This window comes from Saccoglossus kowalevskii, chromosome 15 (genome assembly GCF_978046115.1).
Source record: "Saccoglossus kowalevskii chromosome 15, keSacKowa6.1, whole genome shotgun sequence".
Lineage (NCBI taxonomy): Eukaryota > Metazoa > Hemichordata > Enteropneusta > Harrimaniidae > Saccoglossus > Saccoglossus kowalevskii.
In genome coordinates, this window is record NC_140655.1 from 20,395,847 (window position 1) to 20,417,201 (window position 21,355).

The following is a 21,355-nucleotide window of genomic DNA, read 5'->3' on the forward strand; positions in this document are numbered from 1 at the left end:
ACCATGTTTGCCCTTTGACCTTCTGTAGTATGGGTCACATGTTGTGTGTGGTATTAAATCACTTCCAATGCCATTCCTATAGTATAAGTGTTATCAGGTTTATAGTAGCAGGGTGTTATCACTTGCATGACACAGAATGACTGATTTTCACTTAATATTGGGTTTGTACTGCTTTCATTACCCCTGTTACTCCTGTACAAGCAACCTACCTGCATTTTGATCCCCCAAATCACATTTTTGTTATCATGGAAGGGAGGGAAAAAAAGGAATTTGTGTGAAAAACCAATTACAATATGTGCGTGATTGCCGTTCATTGCTTTCAGATTAAGACATAGCTTTCATAACAGTGTTCATTCAGCTATTACTGTCTTTGTATAAATCTTTTTTTTTTTTTTCGTTTATTTTCCAGAGCAAAAGGGAACGATTGCAAGTGCTTGTTAAGTGGTTTTACAGACCTTCTGAAGTGCCTGACTCTGTTTATCAATTGTTAGTCCAAGATAGGCATATTGAAAACAGTGAGTTTTTTTTTTTTTTGTCACTATTTTATTCAAAAGCTTCTGTGACGGTAACATTTGTCATACTTTGTGACCAAGATATTCATGTGGCTAACTATATTTTATGTAACAGACCTTTCTGGGGCTTGAACAAAAGTCTAATTTTTTTTTTTTAATTTTACGCATACATAATTAATTTTCAAAACATTAAAATTACTCCTATACCATGAGTATTGTAAAATACTTTATTTTAGGTTGAATTCTTTTCTGGTGTTTTGTATGGAATTTACTTTCACTGATTTTTGACGAGTTGAATGTAAAATATAGGAAAAAAGGTATATTCGCTGGATTTTATTTTCACTGAATCATTCTTTCAGCAAAAATAGGAAAATAAAGTATTTTACAGTAAGTGATTTTAGAAGAGCTGTTTCCGAAGACAAGCCCTGATGTAATTGCATATTGTTAAATAATTTTTGATCAAGTCAGACTGCCTGACTTAGTTTTATATATTTAGAATTATGATCGAAAAATATATATAAAGATGATATTATCATGTGAATACCATTAGAGTTCGTTTGAGATTTATCTATATGTAGACTCTACAGCAATCAAAAATGCCTCATAAGCCTAGTTTTTATCAATTTATAAATAACTTTACACCCCCATTCACAGAAAATGGTATGACCCAGCCATTGGGTAAAAATTTACTGTTAAAACCCAATTTCAGTGTGAAAACAACAAAACAATTATTGATTTTCGACATCCATGTTTCAACATGTTTAGTGGATGTCTGATTTGATTAAATTTCAAATCATTGACATGACTAAATGTATTTGTATTCCCCCTGTTCCACCAAACATAAAATTCGGACGAAAATCAACAAAATCGATAGATCAAGTCGTTTTTTTCAATTTGAGTAAAAAAAGGGGGGGAATTACACACAAAGGGCTGTTACATTGTGTGAATGGTTGGTTTATTTTATGTCCTTAAAATAAACATTTCCGAGCATCAATTCTGCATATTTAAATATCATGATGATACACAAATATTAATAATTTATATTCTGTCTTCAAATGCTCATAATTAAGAATTAATAATGTTACATAATAATAAATATCTCAGCAAATGCTTTTAGAATTATCAATGTGAATCAAGTTTTGTGTGGTTACATCAATAATCATACTGAGAACAATTTACTGCAATATTGTATTTTTTCATCAACAATTTCTATGCTAATTTAGATTCTAACTTTATAGTATTTTTTTATAAAAAAATCAAAAAAAAAATCAATCTGTTCACAAATTAACGGTTTTCCTCTATTATGTCGTTACTTACTACAGGAAGTCGTAACGCTAAACAGCAGGTGCCTGTTATACTGCCCTCTTGCTTTGACAGCTTGATTTATCCCGCTAGGGTTAAAGGTCGTGTTATTTCTGTAATGGCCGCTGCTTTCTGGATTTCATTGTGTCTATATCTGTTGTGTTTCTTTGTATAAAACCTTGTCTTGGATGTCTCTTCAACCTTCTACATCCGCTGCCGATTGTTTTGCAGACTCAGGGGTGGACCAACTGTTAAAGGATTCCTCAGTAAAAGGCAGAGAACTGTTCATATCTGACGCCAGTGACTCGTATCCGATCTCAGCTCTCAGGTAAAAAAACAAAACATACACTTTTTTTTAAATACCAATGTCTGTACCACCAATAAGACTCATTATTGGAAGTATTTGACTCTCTGACTGTCTGCAGACAGCTGATTTACATATTTGTTTATGTCACAGTTATTTAGACGAAAGAATAAAGAATGCGTTTTTTTTCATTCAATGCCTGTAGCTCCATCCCCATGCTGTCTTTTGTGTTTTGGGGCCACCTAATGTGGTATTAATAGGGGTGTCCCTGAATCACCAACACAACACTAGTCTCTTATTGGGCAACAATCAATCTGTGTCCTGTCCTTTGTTGTTGGTTCAATTGACTGTTTATATACCACGCAGTTCTCACATTTTAAACACTAACCAATGTTTGTGTTTTGTGATCTGTGATTTTATTGGTGCCCCCTCCCCCATAAATGGAGTGACCTTGCTGCTAGGAGGAAAGGTTTGGGTTGTTGTACTAAAATAGTATTGGAACAGATGACAAAAATGCTGTGTTAGGAAGAGAGAAAATTTGCTTGTGAATGTTGTTGCCTTTCATGGAATTGATTTGTATATTTTTCTAGTTTTCATCTAAAATATTGACCAACATTTTTAAAAATGTTATTTAATATTGAATCTCTAAAAATTTGTGTAAAATTTTGTGTATTTGGTCCAAAATTGGCTTTGAAATTTGAATGATCATTAATATGCAAAATTGTTTGTCAAATATTTAACAGAGAATGAGCTCAATTGTGTAATTGTTTTGTAAAATGTTTCAAATTGTGAGAGAGAAAATTTTCATTAATTTTCACCACTTCAGAAAAAAACATAACATTTTCGAGTAAAGAAAATTTCAATTTTTCTTGCCAAAATTTTAGTGGGAAATTTTGTTGAATCTGTTCAGAACAGAAAATTAGAATAACCTCTTTGTCTTACATACTACACAAAAGTAGACGTAAGGTGTACAATTTTGGAGGCAGTCGACGTCCTCACAATTTTAAGCAAGTCCTGGCAGGATAGGTTACAGGTTAGATATGGTTAGAGCAGTGATGATAATGTTAACAAAAATGCTAAGAAATAAAATGTGTGAAGCATATTATAATATGAAGATGAGATAAAAAAAATAATTTATGTTATGTGCGGAGGAGCCTAAGAAAATCCTAGTTTCTTTGGATAACTAAAAAAATATAGCAAAACACTGTATTAGTAAATACCGGTAGTCGAAATAAAAGCTTGCAAAAATACATACTTTCGCCATATTTGTTTAGTGAGTAAAACAACATTTAAAAAAAAAACAGAGATTAAATTCATTTTATAATCACCAGGAGTTTATGTAAATCTCGTTCTGACATGTTGAGAATTATGAACACCGTGAGCTGACTTCTGCTCTCAGAAGATTTAAGTCAATAAGTCAATCAGGATTTAAAAACAATACATATACGATTTAGAATTAATAATATATTTTTAAATGACCCTGGTTTGCCTGCACACCAGTTTACATGCATATCCAGTTATAGCACTCATGATAGGGACTAGCTTGTTAACTCTCTTAAAAACGAGTCTTTGTACAGAGCCAAAAATATTTGTTTTGTTGAGTCTGAAGTACAACCAATTGCTGAGTGTTACCAACATTTAGGCTACCTTTAGCTCATACAGTTATTTTAGACTAAACATAGTATTCTGCTTAAATTCTTGTTATGAATTTTTATTGGTTTGTTTGTTTGTTTGTTTGTTTGTTTGTTTCTGAAGAAATACAACATTATGCCAACACTGTAGCTAAGAAGTAAAAGACTTTTAACTTTTTGACCACCAGTTCCTTCTTTTCATCACTAATTCAAAAATAGTCCTGTTTATAGTCTGCAATTTTCTTCTGAAGATTGGGACAAAAAATAGCTGAAAATTGACTCAAATTTTGTCTGTTGGCACCAAAATTTGGGTTCATTTCCAGAAATGTTGAAGAATATAAGAACAAAGTGCAGAAAAATTCCAGCAAGAAAGTCTGGTGGTGAAATAAATGGTTGAATAAAAGACAACAGCCAAGATTAGATGCATACAGTACATACATGACTGTTATAATCGTTTTAATAATGATTAAGAAATAGTAATTAATTAATAAAAATGATAATGTTTAGTGGTTAGGGAAATTAAAATAAAATTGTCATTATGTAAAGTGTTATTCAATATTATGTCAAACAGACATATAGCAAGTCATGGGGAATGAAGTAACACCACATACAATACTTAATCCGATAACTATAATTAATGAAAACTGATGAATACAATAGAAAACGGTTATCTGTGACTGTATTCAATGTTGTGAATGTTATCAACACTTGTCAGTATTATACTGGCTTGTAGGCTGTAGTGAATAAGAGTGTGTTAACAGAAGTGTGACAGAATGAGCGGACATTTCCTGTGCGCTGTTTTATTATGGCTTTGTGGAATACTCTCTTCAAGGATACAACCATGGAGTGGTTTCATTATATTATTCGATACTGACGTCATATCCCTCACTATGTCATTTTAAGCTGACTATATATAGCCCCCCCTTCAAGTTGTCATGGTTCTCCCTGAGTGTGATATCCGGTGATAGCTGTGAAGGGGAATTAAACTCAAATTGTGTCAACTCAAAATAAATTCATGTTAATTAACCTTATAATCCCCCAACTCAGCATTGTGTGTCCGTAAACATAGGGTTACATTTCAGTTGGACACATTTGTAGTAGAATAAAAATCGTTTTAAGAGGTTAGTATTGGAGTGGCCTGTTTCTATTTGATACAGTAGCACGTAAAAGATCTATAAATGCGTCTTTACTAACATCCCCACCCCCAATTATTAAATGGTGTGCCCCTAGCACATAACTTCCCAGCATGCCATGCATCATATCAATTCAAGATTATGTTAGATGACAGTATTTCATAAATATTTACGCAATCCAGACATAGAAATGTATCAGCTGCTTCAGGGTATTCAATTTCTCATATCAAACTTTTTACTTACACAAATAGAAGTAAAGGATAGCTTGAATACTGAAGGTCGGTTGTCGTCTTCAAATTTCCTATTATATAAAAAAAAACTGTGTATTTTACATGCATTGTTTACGTTGCTATGGGTCTCATATCGAACAGGACACAGAGCGACGACCATCACTCCTTAACAGTCTATTTCACTTCCCTGATAACACTTTATAATGTCAATTTCAATGAATGAACAAAAATTTAACTATTTGCATTAATCATAGTCTGTGGTACTCTGGTTAATATTTTGCACATAACATTGTATTTATAATTTTTTATTTAATCTCGGTCTCGTGCATAATTTCCCATTGCTTACTAGGTTTGGTAAAAAAAAATATGTTTGAAAAATAAGGAAAAAATAATATTTTGTAAAAGGTGACAAAAAAATGACTTCTGTTTTCAAAAGGTTAAACAATTGGTATGGTGTTGTGACTGACGTGAGTATGATGACGTGTTAACACAAGCTCTAACTAACTCTAGACAAAAGAAGATATATTATTGGTGTTTGACATTCCAATACCTACTCTACATCTGTGCATTTCAATGAAATACATCATTTGATAATAATAAATCCCCTTCCTCTCAATACTGATAAGTACGGTAATCTGTAATATCATGTACGAACATGTGGCACTTCCGACATCGATCATTTTACTAGCAGGACACGAAAACTGTTAAATGAAACATTATTGAAATCAAAATCAGAGAGTCAGTTGTCTTTGTTTGTTTGTTCATGCAGTGAGTGTTGTTGTCTGTCTGGACCCAGTAAATTTTTATAAAATGAATTTAAGTAATTGGAATCATATTACTGCCTAGTGGATTAATGTATATAGTCTGCCAATAGTAATAATACACTTTAAAGATCTGGTCTTGTCTCTGTGTTTTCACTTTCTAATTCAGCGTTTCTAGCTCCTGTAACTAAATGTTTTTATTCCCCTTTTGCTTATTATTGTTTACAGGGGTAGGTGTCGTGTTTTCCATTTTAAAGATATCACCGATGTCAAAGATTTTGATGCCGATCCTGATACGTTTTTCTATATCCTTGGCTACAATCCAGAAACACGGTGAGTTTCTTTATTTTTCTTGTTAGTATCCATTACGAATCTGGTATATCAATTGAAAAGTAGCGTTGATGGTGTCATTACATCCTGTAATGTTGTTGGACGTATTTTTCATTTATTCCCAGTCTAGGAGCATTGTTAGTCTTTTTCAATCAAGACCGCTGGTATACCTGGAATAAAAAAAAAATATTGAGAAAATCATGTGACGACAATGTTGTATTGTATGCTTGAACCACAGTCAGTTGGCGCACAAGTGATAATAAAATAAATGCGATAATTACTATACGGGGGCCGCCATCTTGAATACGGCATGAAACTAAATAGAGAGACAAGTTGTGAAACATGTTTTTCAGATTCCTATAAATCTAGAAAAAAATACCAATCTTTCACAGCCAAATGTATTGGGATAATATTAAAAGACATTTCACAACTTGTCTATTTATTTAGTTTTATGCCGTATTCAAGATTCATAGTAAATATCGCATTTATTTTATTATCACTTGTGCGCCAACTGACTGTGGTTTGAACATGTGCCTAGACTAGACGTAATATATTGATAGATCTACAATTTTAATACTGTTATGTTTTCCGCAAGTAGGGTTTGCATTAACTCCAAATTCTGCTTTGCAAAATTGGCCTTGTTTGTGATAAAGTTTACACATGTAAGTTTATCAGTATCTCATCGGACTCGCTACTTGGAAATACTATATTGCAACCTCTGTCTGAAAAGTAGCATTATTCAATGTATACTGTATCTTGTCCAATTTGTCAATTATCTGCCACATGAATTGTTTGTTGTGTGATAAATCTGAAAGCATGGACAACATTTCATAAAAATCTTTGTGACTTTCTGTCTGAAAAAATAAAAAAACATGTAAAATGGTCAGTCAATGATGTTTATGACTGATTTTATGTGATGGCATTTGGGAGACATAATTGAATTTGTAAGAATAGCACAAAGAATGTATTAAACTAAATTTTCAGTATTTTTCATCACTTCCCGTTTGTGTGTGTTTTCAAATGTCATTTTCCAATGCTTTTGAATGCTGTATTTGCTCTTACTCTATTAAGAGCTTACATACTTACGTAAATGGAAGATGTCATGCTTCTGTGATCAAAATAAGTAATATTGTAATGACTCAGTATAAGACGAATGCAATTTAAGATTTCTATATACTTCTAATGGATTTATTATTGAATTACTGTGGATGGTCAAGGGCAAATCAAGCTTTCTGCACATATTCATACTATTAATAACACTTTTTGAATGATCTATTCAAAATTGTCTTACTTCTCTTTTTTTTATTGAAACTTGTATGTTTGTACATATGACAAAGATATTTGCTCTGTTTGATGGGGTGTGTTTTTGGCTCAAGATGCCAGTGTTACACGCCAGCCCATCCATCTGCAAGACTACATGTACCCACCAGCCCACAGTACAATCCTGCTGTGTGGCTCAAGTGGCCTGGCTGGTCCTATCTTTGATTGTGTACTTACATGTTCAGTATTGAACGCTCATAAATCACTTAGCTGTCAATGGGAATGACATTATGACCAGTGAATCTACCAACATATTAGGTGCATGTGTGGACTGTTTGTTCACTTGTAATTTACTCTTTGAGTGACTGTTGAATGCTTGCTTACAATGAGACAATTGACACACCCCTCTCTCTTCCATAGATAGGTAGATCTTCCACGATTAATAAAGTTAATGCTTAATTAGAAATTTTTTCTTGACTCGTGAGGTTACAAGTAAGTATTGAGAAATGATGTTCACTGTTGAGATATATTTCAAATGATTCAAATTCAAAAGTATTTTTTTTTTTAATAAATATTTGCTTGCCAGGTGAAATTGAATGTTACATTTTTTCATGTCCAAAGTGCTGACTTATTTTTCCAATGAAATCGCATTCAATGTTTGGGACTACGTGACTGACCTGTGTGACAATCTTCCTATCATAATGACAATTTAGTGCGCTATCCTGTCATCAACCAGACCTGGTCAAACACAAGCACCTGCAGACCTTAACCAAGATTCCTCTAAAGTCCACCTCTGTTAGTGAACAAATCTCAGCTAGTGGATTTGGCCTTCCTATTGAGTCTGTTGCATATTCACCCAGGGTAGGGGGGGGGGGCGAACCTTTTTAACATTTAACTCAGGTTTGAATTTGGGTCTACTGATTATAGTAATCTTAATCTGTAATTAGTCTGATTCTAATATATTCTGCTGCCTAGCAACTAAGTCAATTATTGACCATCACTAATTTTTGGAGTCAGAGCCTCATTGTTATTATTATTATAAATAAAAATGGCCGCCAGAGTAAAAATGTTATTATTGGCAAATATAAATTTGTTGTTATCATTGAAAAAAAGATCAGGTACCTCAACTCTTTCTTTTGTTTAACATACAACCAGTAAATTTGCAACTATGGTGGCATGTTATTTTGATTTTTAAAAATAAAATTTCATTTAATCACTTGAAATTAAAACAGGCTATTTAATAACACTGTTTCTATATCGCCATTGTACAAACGCTTGAGACTAAACCTGTGTTTTTGTGTTGAAAACTTTACATGAATTATTCATTCACTATGAAGTGTGTATTGCTGTCCCTATAGGCGACGCGATGCTCGCTACTTCCAGTGGTTTAAGCACCGACCGGTAAATTGAAAATTTGTACATTGTTGCGGAAAAGTATGTGGGGCACAAAAATCACATTATGGAAGTAGAGTAATCTCCCTTACTGCCAGATAATCCATCTCATTTTTGTAATTGAATAGATGTAGTTTTAACACTCTGAAGTCGGTTTACTTGAAACGTGCTGTGTTGTGTTAATATTATGTTTTAGAATAGAATTGAATAGAATAGAATTAGAATAAAATTAGAATAGAATTAGAATAAGAATAGAATAAGAATAAGAATAGAATAAAATAGAATAAAATAAAATAAAATAAAATATCTTTGTTTTTATGCTGCAAATAATTTAAATACAAGACATGAATTATGTAAAAAATGATTGCATACAGAATGAATTGGAATGTGTATTGTTGACTTAGCACGCCATAAGGCATGGAATCTTTGGGATCCCCAGCAGCTGCTGCTCTCTGGAGGTGGGAACCTCTTTTCAATGTAATATACATGTACATGCTTATTTGACAGCCAATACAAAGTTTCTTTGGTTATTTAGGAATCCAATCTAAATGTTGACTAAGTGTGGTATCTGTTGATTGATTCTAATGGTACTAAGGTATATGATAATCTATTCCACTCTACTTACCATTACCAATCAATCACCCGGTGTTGCCTGTTTGTTTTACATCTATTCCTTGACCTTTATCTTAAGGTCACACTGGTTGGTGTCAAAGGTCAACAATACCTGCCATCAATTTTAAAAAAACTCTGCTGCAGGTTGCCATGGTGATTTAGCTCTGGTTACCCATGCACATAATTCACTGTTTTTGTGGTTGTACTGTATTTTTTTTGAAAAGGCTAATTGTGTCATTCGTCTCGCTTTCTTCGTATATTTCATGTATTTATATGATTGCCGCCATTTGCTGTGAAATGCAGCGTGGTAAACCTGTTGGAAATTTGACTGCTGCCATGTTTTTGAAAAGTTTCGCTGTGCAGCCAAATTAAAGAGTCAGCACAAGCTCGTTTAACTCCTGGCATGTATTGCTAGTCCCATGCTGAGAGACAATGAAGTTCTCGTCTGACCTTTGTTAAAGATCCCATCTTTTTGTAATCAAATCGGTGTACATCAAGTCTGTCTGTGGGTGGGTGGGAGGGAAGAATGTAACAGTTTGGATGTGATGCATTGTGGGCTAGGAACTATTGAAATAAATAAATAAATAAGTAAATAAATAAATAAATAAATAAATAAATAAATAAATAAATAAATAAATAAATAAATAAATAAATAAATAAATAAATAAATAAATAAATAAATAAATAAATAAATAAATAAATAAATAAATAAATAAATAAATAAATAAATAAATAAATAAATAAATAAATAAATAAATAAATAAATAAATAAATAAATAAATAAATAAATAAATAAATAAATAAATACTTTATTTTTGCTGGAATTAATTTTTGCTGAAAAAGCTTTTTGGGTGTTTTGTATGGAATTTATTTTCACTGATTTTTGATGAGTTGAATGTGAGACATAAGAAAAAAATGTATTTTCCCTGGATTTTATTTTCACTGAGGCAGCCCTTCAGCGAAAATAGATTCCAAGCAAACAGAAAGTATTCTACAGCAAATAAATAAATAAATAAATAAACAAATTTATTTAATAATATTTAAAATAAATTAATCTTGTTGTTGTCCAAATGTATGATGCAAAAAGGTATTTTTTCTTAACGACCATCATTGCTAGGGCTTTTTTGAACTCTTGTCATGTCAAATTATCACTCTGGTTGAAATGATATTCTCCGTAGGCTTTGCTCTCTTTATCCAGGGAGATATCTTACAATGACATTCTCTAAAAAAAAATGTGAATCAAAAGAAATTAAACAAGCTTACCAGGATCACCCTGGGAGCCAATTAATTCAATGACTGTGCACTTGGAAATGATTTGCTGACGTGAAAAGGTCAGAGGTTGTATGAATTCACAATGAGTCCCGGTGAAGACATTTCAAATATAAAATATACTCATGAGGTCAGGCTGGGGTCAATATGACATGAAGGTCGGTCACTTTTATTGAGTAGCGGTTTCCAATACACTGATATGTGTTGGTTGGTTTCATTACAGACGACTAGCCAGCACACAGGGAGAGATCCGTATAGGGCCGAGTCATCAAGCAGTGTTGCCAGATACCAAATCACTGACTGAAGCCAACTGCGATATGTCTTCCATGCAGAGGGAAGAGTTGATATGGAAACCTACCGTTAATGACTGCGACTTGATGATGTACCTGAGAGCTGCCAGGTATATGTTACTGATGTTATATTGTCTATAATTTTAGTACTGGCTGTTGATACAAAGAATGATGATAATTTACATGGGAGGTTATTTTAACTTTCGTCTGTATCATTATTGTACATGTATTTCTGAAACGCTCAACCAATGATATGTGATATGGTCACTATTTTTTTATCCGGTGCTATGTTTCCTCTACCGTGAAAATATGAGTACTCGCTGAACGCGAAATAATTCAGAGATACACATGATTGCCGGTTCCCTGGTGTAAACCACTGGTCTATTATTGCGAAGGAGTCTATTAAAATCTGGTAGAATTTATGATTTCGAGAAAAGTGAGAATAGAAATTTCTATACTGAATTGAACAACCATTGTATGTTCTCTGTTGTGAGTACCGTATTGTACCCGCTAACTGAACATATGTGTTTTCATCTAAAATTCTGAAGTATCCTTGAAGTCCTCGGCTAAGCTACCATGCCACTATTTCCTCACATATATATAACCCCACCAAAGCTAGGATTGTTCTGAAGAGTACCACATTCAGAACAGATTTTACTATTCTATCATAATAATTTAAAAAAAAAATATATATATATACTTGCAGTTATCCTGACTGTATTCCTCATGAGTTGAAAAAATAATTTTAAAAAATTACTTTTGGAATTTTAAGTATTTTGTGATGTTTGGTTTTTCCCGAAATGATTCCAATCACTGTGTTACATGTATAATCATACCTGAGTTAACAAGAATGGGTGTATTTAGTAAAAAGGTCAAGAGTCAGGTTGAATAACTTACTCCACTTCTGTATTTTAGGAGTATGGCTGCCTTTGCTGGGATGTGTGATGGAGGATCAGCTGAGGAGGGCTGTGAAGCTGCTTCTAAAGACGATACTACGATTAATGCAATGAACACAGTAAGTCTAACTGTACATAGTACTCAGACACTCGTCTTCATACTCACAGTGTGAGATGTTTTGGATTTTGTCGGCATGACTCGTATCCTGGTCATTAGATTGTTGACAGGACTGACCACTGTTCCATGGCTTTGTCATTCAGACTTCCCCACTTACAAGCACACTAGGATGACATTAAGGTGCCAAATAATTGAGGTTAACCAGTAAAATACAAGTGACTTTGTTATCATGCATCTTTTGTGGATAACTTTTTCATTTGACCCTTTCACCACTATTGTCAAAATGTGTAACCTTCCACACAAAGTAGTCCAATAACTGACGATAGACCGCACAGATTGTAATTGTTCATTGTCGTTAAACTATTCTTTGTGGAAAAATGCTGGTGTTATGTTCAAATAACGCACTAATACCAGTCTCTTTGTGAACTGAAACTTGTTTAAACTGAACTTCATAGATTGCTTGTATAAAAATAATCTTATGAACCGAGTGCGTAATCTGAACAGTTTTCCAGTTTTAGGGATGGCGTAAATAGTGTAATAAATCGCCTAAAGCACACGCATGTTGGATTTACAGTTATAAGAAGACATTAAAATCACCATGGGCAAACCTGCCAAAGATTAAGTCAGTTTTTGACTTAACAGATGGTATTCCACTACCACCCAGTATGTTTGATACTCCAACTATGTGCCAACTAATAACTTTCCTATTCTTCTTGCAGTTACATGAAAACCATTATGATACTGGCAGGGCTTTACAGGCTTTAGTCAAATGTCCATTACCAAGGTCAATTGACAAAAAATGGACAGAAGAAGAAAATGTAAGTAAAATAATATTTAGCTTTTAAACCCCTTGACTTTGAATGCCAAAATCAACCTCTTGTTCCATTCACAGAAACAAGGAAAATATTTCTAAAAGTAAATATCTGAAATTAATTTTAATGTTAATTTTCACAAAATATTTTTTTTCATATTTTTCAAAAATTATGATCAAGACTTGTAGTCATTTGGAAATTATGTCCATTTGGTTCAAAAATAACAAATTCATAGAAAAATGCAAAAAATTTGCATAAAGTTGGACCAAGTTGTCGAGATAAAATTACGGCATTCAAAGAGTTAATGCTTAACATACCTATAAGTGTATACATTTGTATGCCACTAGAGGGTGCTCTATTTGAGGGTTTCCTAACACCCGGGTCTAAAGTTGCATTCCAACATTTGCAAACATGTGAAACATCACTCCAGAACAAGATAAAAATATAAAATTTCTTCAAATGATGGCTTTTTAGTTTAAAAAATTATGATATATTAAAATTAGATATTCTGTCCTAAATTTTCCACTCATTTCATTTCAAGGGTACAGAAGTGTCTTATCCTTCAGACAGTCATATATGTTTGCACTTACATGTACACTGTAGCTGAGCTTCAAGACACAAAGCCTCATAACTCAGTGTGTGTCCTGTTTACAAATCTAGCCAAATTTATTTTTATAAATGCTTAAATTTATATTCCACAGTTAATTTCTCATTAGCCATCCACAATATTAGTAGAGGGAGGGTACTTCATAGATTTCCAAAGTAGGAATGCAACTTTACTGAAAATAATAAGGAACATTGATTTGATTTGATTTGATTTGACTGGCTTGTGTCTTTATTACTTCGTGAATATGCATGAGGTCTATTCACACAAACAATCAGGCATATTTATAAATTGTGACATTGAAATAATTTAATTTGTCAATGTTCCTTGGGATTCATGACAAAGCCACTGAAAAGCTGTAACGAAATAAGGCAGTGTCATCCACTCAAGTTTCCATATCCTGTCATGTTAGTTCTTTTTTTAGTAAGATTTTGTAATCATGATAATGTGCAAATATACTAGTGTTTTTCGGGAATGAGAGTGTGATAGATAATTCTTCCTCATTATGTATGTATGTACATGTGTTTAGACTCTATAACAGCAGTCTAGCTTTGGTACACAAGTATCTATGAAACAATTAAATGCAGGGGCTGGGTAGATTTGTCATAGATTTGTGCATAGTAATTATCTCATTTGCATAGTAACTAGTTCATTTGCATAATAAATAATTCATTTGCATAGTAATTATCTCATTTGCATAATAACTAGTTCATTTGTGCAGTAATTATCTAATTTGCATAGTAACTCGTTCATTTGTGACCTGATGTGTGGCATAACAGTTAGCCAAGCATTAGGGAGATTGTGATTTTGGTTCCTGTGGTCATCTGACCTGGTGTGTTTTGTAATGGTTAGCATGTCTGCCCAGCATTAGGGAGATTGTGTGTTTGACTCCTGTGGTCAGCTGACCTGGTGTGTTTTGTAATGGTTAGCATGTCTGCCCAGCATTAGGGAGATTGTGTGTTTGACTCCTGTGGTCAGCTGACCTGGTGTGTTTTGTAATGGTTAGCATGTCTGCCCAACATTAGGGAGATTGTGTGTTTGACTCCTGTGGTCAGCTGACCTGGTGTGTTTTGTAATGGTTAGCATGTCTGCCCAACATTAGGGAGATTGTGTGTTTGACTCCTGTGGTCAGCTGACCTGGTGTGTGGTGTAATGGTTATCATGTCTGCCCAGCATTAGGGAGATTGTGGGTTTGACTCCTGTGGTCAGCTGACCTGGTGTGTGGTTGTAATAGTTAGCTTGTCTGCCCAGCATCAGGGAGATTGTGATTTTGACTCCCGTGGTCAGCTGACCTGGTGTGTGGTGTAATGGTTAGCATGTCTGCCCAGCATTAGGGAGATTGTAGGTTTGACTCCTGTGGTCAGCTGACCTGGTGTGTGGTGTAATGGTTAGCATGTCTGCCCAGCATTAGGGAGATTGTGGGTTTGACGCCTGTGGTCAGCTGACCTGGTGTGTGGTGTAATGGTTAGCATGTCTGCCCAGCATTAGGGAGATTGTAGGTTTGACTCCTGTGGTCAGCTGACCTGGTGTGTGGTGTAATGGTTAGCATGTCTGCCCAGCATTAGGGAGATTGTGGGTTTGACGCCTGTGGTCAGCTGACCTGGTGTGTGGTGTAATGGTTAGCATGTCTGCCCAGCATCCGTGAGATTGTGATTTTGGCTCCCGTGGTCAGCTGACCTGGTGTGTGGTTGTAATGGTTAGCTTGTCTGCCCAGCATTAGGGAGATTGTGTGTTTGACTCAGCTGCATTTGTCTTCTGTACTGCTTCTATACTCAGTGCATGTAAACGATCTAGTTGTTCTTTTAGCAAAGATTGGTGGATTCCATGGAACAACAGACCATTTTTCTCAGTCCATTTATATGATTAAGTTGTGGTATACATTTTTTGCCGACATGTAAATGGGACCTGAGCCTGTTGACAGGAAATGATAGTATAAGTGGTTATTATGCATAGTGGCTAAATAAATAACAAAATGAATAACTGACTTACCTGCTCATCTGCATATTTTCTTGATTCAAGTAATCTCCCATTGTGCATGAGTGATATTATAAAATTGAGTTCGTTAATGTACTCAACCAGCAAACAAACAATCTACAAAATTCCGTATGAAGGAGAGTTAAGTTGTCATGAAAACGAAAACGACTAAAATAGACACTTTTTGCTTCATTAATTGGCGCGAGAATGAACACGCTGATTAGTTATTCCAACGGAGTCATCAATGGCTTTGAAACGCTTTCTATAAGATTTTCTGCATTTGGTAACTTATTTAAAAGATCACGCAGACGAACAAATTATAATGGTATCAATGCATTGATTCTTCTTTCTACATCATTACTTACATGTTTATGTTACTCAACAGTAACTAATGCTATTGATCGCTAGTATAGCCCCTGGGTAGACACTGTACTTTAGATGATGTCGGGATTGTGTCTTTGCGTTTATTTAATGCCACCTTCTTGTATGGAATGTTGCATCTAATGTAGGAGATGACTTCTTTTAGGTTTTGTGAGATTCTAAGTTCATTTTCTGTTTAATTCTAATTAAACAATTTGAAATTGTTTTATCATGTTCTCGTTTATCTCAACAGTTGTATTTTAATTAGTAAATTTTTGAACCCAATTTACTTCCCAATGTTTGTTAGGAATAATACACTTGTATTCCAATAATTCATTAAAATTTGGGTTGGGATTACAAAGTTAGACCCCAAATTATATTCTTTCGTGCATGCACACAGTGTTAAAAAACAAAAACAAAAAAAAACGGCGGTAGGCGGTGTGAAAGACCTTCGTAGCGATCATGTTTCTCAGGTTGGTGCACATGATGTTGAAGAAAGACGCATCGAAATGCAATGTAAGGAAGAAATCAAACCCACTTCATGGCGTTGTCACTTGTGATATCTTTGAAGACGATTTACTCGCTACAAATCTATCCAATCACATCATGCCAGTTTCAGGCACATTGACAATATGTAATTTGAGTTTGAAGACTGATGGGGACGGCTTGATTTGCCAATGCATTGGCATGTTTGTTATTCATCACTATTAAAATTTGTTGACAGCGGTCGTTTCATGGTTATTTATTAAAAGGAAAGGTTGAATACCAGTTAACTTCCGATACATGTTAGAGATGATTATCAAAATAGTTGTCGCTGTCAATCGCATTTTAAACAATTTGTCAAAACTGTCACTCAATAAAATGCCATACCAAATTTGTTCTATTAGTAAATGACAGAGATGTATCTAACGCAAAAAGTTATAATTTTTTTATTGTGCCTTTCTACTGTAAAATATTTATTTTAGCTGGAATTAATTTTTGCTGGAAAAATTTTTTTTTGTGTTTTGTATGGAGTTTATTTTCACTGATTTTTGATGAGTTGAATGTTTAGCAAAGGTATATTTGCTGGATTTTATTTTCACTGAATCACCCCTTCAGCGAAAATAAATTACAAGCGAAAATTAAGTATTTTACAGTATTTAAGATGCACTTCTAATAGTATTCATTATATTGAAAGTACATAAAAATCAAACATGTTTGTTTTGATGAGATTACAACAACAATTTACAGTTTCAGTTTTAGTATCATATGTTGTTTTTTTTTCCCCAAGAGCATGTCATACCATATGTTTTGTTTGCAGCCAGTGGTGCCTTGGACTTGGAATTTGTCCACCAAATTTTCCACTGCACGTAAGATATTAAACTGTTTGATTTGAAACACTGCCAAATCTTGAGCTAGTTGCTAGTAGGGATATTTTGAGTTCGACCGACATCAGTCAGTTCCCGTGCAAGAATAAATTTCAAGCTTTGGGAATTTGTTTGCCTGTTCCTGACACTCTGACGAACTGTCGAACGTTAACGTGGCAAAGCAAATTGGAACCTTTTCAAACCATAGCGGCATGTTTTTATTGTAATGACAAAACTTGTCAATTGTTTGTCTTATTTGTTTGTTTCTTTTCATAAGACGGTATTAAGTAAGTGCATCAAAAACCAAAATTGAAGGAGCCTTCAATTTGCCAAAGGAATCATAAAGAATGTCACTTGTGTCTAAAACCTACAAAACATCACGTGAGTGATTAGGTATCCCGAAATACATGAAAAAATTTCTTTGAAAGATGTTGACTTGTATATCAGAAAAAAAAAAGAATTTCAAAAATTTGTGTTATTTATTTTCAGTGGGAATCAGTCTGACAGCGAAAAGGTGAAATCACAAAGATATTTAGTCGATAAGTGACGTTCAGTGACTATTTTGAAAAGTAATGTGCACATTCTAAATTATGCATGATCTGCATTTCTGCCCGAGTGAAAACCTGACATTTGATTTCAAAATTCTCTCTAAGTGGAAATGCCTAACATCAGGACTACCCTGTCTATATTATACTGTAGTTGTAAATTACACATAAACAACTTGTTTTCTACGGTATTAGGGGCTGTTGACAGTTAAAACCGTAAGTCATTTGATTTGGGGGGGGGGTAAAAGTTAATTTTATACTGCATGTATCGAAGTGCATTTTATATATGGACTAGAAACAGACATGAGTGAATGTATAATAAAATATAGACTCAAAAGACAGGCAAAATACAAAGTGTAAATGTACACTAGTTTGTATTTTTTTCAAAATTTCAATGTACGATAACAAACTTAATTCCTTAATTTTTTTTTAACCTTTTCACCTTCAGTTCCTTCTTCCTCACTAATTCAAAAATAGTCCCGCTTATAGTCTGCACTTTCATTCAGAAGACTGGGACAAAAATAGCCAAATTTTTTGAGTAAAAAATGAAAATTTATCCAAATTTTGTCTGTTGGCTCCAAAACTAGTGTTCGTGCATAGAAATATTGATGTATATAAGAAAAATATTTGGTCGGGAAAGTCTGGTGGTGAAAAGGTTAAAGGTTAAATTTACAAAGTGATATTTGAATAGATCAAATAAAAATTTATTTTGAACAATATTAAAACTTTCCAGCCACCTCCCCCTGTTTTTGTGTTTTGACCTCAAGCTGTGAGACCTATGACCTCAAGGTCAATGAGGTAATTAACCAATCATAATGCAACATGATAACGAAGTGCTCCAATCAATGTTCTAATCAAAACTATACCTTTTAAACTTCATCGCAATGTGGAAGTAATTTTCAATGTTATCTTTTTGAATGTCAAAGTCAACAAAATAAACGCGCATAATTAAATCCATGTTTGTTCAATCAGCAACTGGAAAATCAGCTAGGCACTGAAATATTTTGTAACATTTGCCCTAAAACCAATAAAAACATTATAGAAAAACATATTAAAATGTTGCGCCAAGATTTCAGCATTGAAATTTAAAATGTCATCCAAAATGTTTGTATCAGTGGATGTTCATCTAAGTCGGAAAGCTGTTAATTTTTTGAAGTGCGATTTCTAGATTCTATCACTTGCAATTTATACAACTTGATTATTTGTATACGGTTAGGGACAACATCAAAAGTTCAATGTAGGATAAAAAACTTAATTCGTTTAGTTTTTTCCCAAACCCCCTCAACCCCCACTGAAACTTAATTGATAAATATTGATCATGGCGTCAGACTACATTCACCATTAAATACAAATTGATAATCTGACAGTAGTATTGCATAGCAGTTGGTTGTCACGTTTGACGCACATATTTACACTCAGACCAAACTATTTTCTCATCTTGGATGTGTTTTTTTCATTTTCTGTTATTTTTGTCCATGATTGGATAGAAAAAAAACGAACTACAAATACTCCAAGATTTTTTTGACCTTATTAGTCCCCGTTCGGACGCAGTCCGAAAACGGGGACTTATGTTTTGCCCTGTGTGCGTCCGTGCGTCCGTGATCACCTGTATCTCGAACATGCATGGACCGATTAAGTTCAAACTTCACTCATACATCACACCTTATATGGGACATATGCACATGCATTTTTTTCATGATCCGATTAACGATAGCCGAATAGCGGCCATTTTAAGGCCGAAAATGCATCAAAATCGCACATTTTCACCATTCCGGACCCGGATCTCAGTTATGCATGGACGGATTTTGTTCAAATTTGGTACATACATTAAACATAATAGGACCTTGATGCACGTCATTTTTTTTTTTGGATCGGGTTCGAAATGGCCGACTGGCGGCCATTTTGTTTTAAAGAATTCAGTTCTGGATCCGTATCTGAGACATGCTTGGATTGATCGAGTTCAAACTTCACACACACAAGGTACATCATGTCACAAATATGTATGTGCATTTGTTTCATGATCTCATTAACGATAGCCAAATGGCGGCCGCTTTAAGGCCGAAAATGCATTGAAATCGCACATTTTCACCATTCCGGACCCGGATCTCAGTTATGCATGGACGGATTTCATTCAAATTTGGTACATACATTAAACATAATAGGACCTTGATGCACGTCATTTTTTTTTTCGGATCAAGTTCGAAATAGCCGACTGGTGGCCATTTTGTTTTAAAGAATTCAGTTCTGGATCCGTATCCGAGACATGTCTTGATTGATCAAGTTCAAACTTCACACACACAAGGTACATCATGTCACAAATATGTATGTGCATTTGTTTCATGATCTCATTAACGATAGCCGAATAGCGGCCATTTTAAGGCCGAAAATGCATCAAAATCGCACATTTTCACCATTCCGGACCCGGATCTCAGTTATGCATGGACGGATTTTATTCAAATTTGGTACATACATTAAACATAATAGGACCTTGATGCACGTCATTATTTTTTTGGATCAAGTTCGAAATGGCCGACTGGCGGCCATTTTGTTTTAAAGAATTCAGTTCTGGATCCGTATCTGAGACATGCTTGGATTGATCGAGTTCAAACTTCACACACACAAGGTACATCATGTCACAAATATGTATGTGCATTTGTTTCATGATCTCATTAACGATAGCCAAATGGCGGCCGCTTTAAGGCCGAAAATGCATTGAAATCGCACATTTTCACCATTCCGGACCCGGATCTCAGTTATGCATGGACGGATTTCATTCAAATTTGGTACATACATTAAACATAATAGGACCTTGATGCACGTCATTTTTTTTTTCGGATCAAGTTCGAAATAGCCGACTGGCGGCCATTTTGTTTTAAAGAATTCAGTTCTGGATCCGTATCCGAGACATGTCTGGATTGATCAAGTTCAAACTTCACACACACAAGGTACATCATGTCACAAATATGTATGTGCATTTGTTTCATGATCTCATTAACGATAGCCAAATGGCGGCCGCTTTAAGGCCGAAAATGCATTGAAATCGCACATTTTCACCATTCCGGACCCGGATCTCAGTTATGCATGGACGGATTTCATTCAAATTTGGTACATACATTAAACATAATAGGACCTTGATGCACGTCATTTTTTTTTTCGGATCAAGTTCGAAATAGCCGACTGGCGGCCATTTTGTTTTAAAGAATTCAGTTCTGGATCCGTATCCGAGACATGTCTGGATTGATCAAGTTCAAACTTCACACACACAAGGTACATCATGTCACAAATATGTATGTGCATTTGTTTCATGATCTCATTAACGATAGCCAAATGGGGGCCGCTTTAAGGCCGAAAATGCATTGAAATCGCACATTTTCACCATTCCGGACCCGTATCTCAGTTATGCATGGATGGATTTTGTTCAAATTTGGTACATACATTAAACATAATAGGACCTTGATGCACGTCTTTTTTTTTTCGGATCAAGTTCGAAATGGCCGACTGGCGGCCATTTTGTTAAAGAATTCAGTTCTGGATCCGTATCCAAGACATGTCTGGATTGATCAAGTTCAAACTTCACACACACATGGTACATCATGTCACAAATAGATATGTGCATTTGTTTCATGATCTGCTTAACAATAGCGGAATGATGGCCATTTTAAGGCCGAAAATGC

The 21,355-nt window shown here is 34.4% G+C and overlaps 1 protein-coding gene across 1 annotated transcript in view; it reads left to right on the forward strand.

The window, feature by feature from the left end:
• LOC100368754 (uncharacterized) overlaps nt 1-21,355 on the forward strand; it is a 116,913-nt gene that overhangs the window by 56,178 nt on the left and 39,380 nt on the right. The window contains exons 4-9 of the mRNA XM_006822970.2: nt 410-515; nt 2,046-2,142; nt 6,102-6,206; nt 10,960-11,136; nt 11,942-12,041; nt 12,760-12,858. Of these exons, the coding sequence (XP_006823033.1) occupies nt 410-515; nt 2,046-2,142; nt 6,102-6,206; nt 10,960-11,136; nt 11,942-12,041; nt 12,760-12,858 (684 nt within the window). The remainder of the gene's footprint in view (nt 1-409; nt 516-2,045; nt 2,143-6,101; nt 6,207-10,959; nt 11,137-11,941; nt 12,042-12,759; nt 12,859-21,355) is intronic.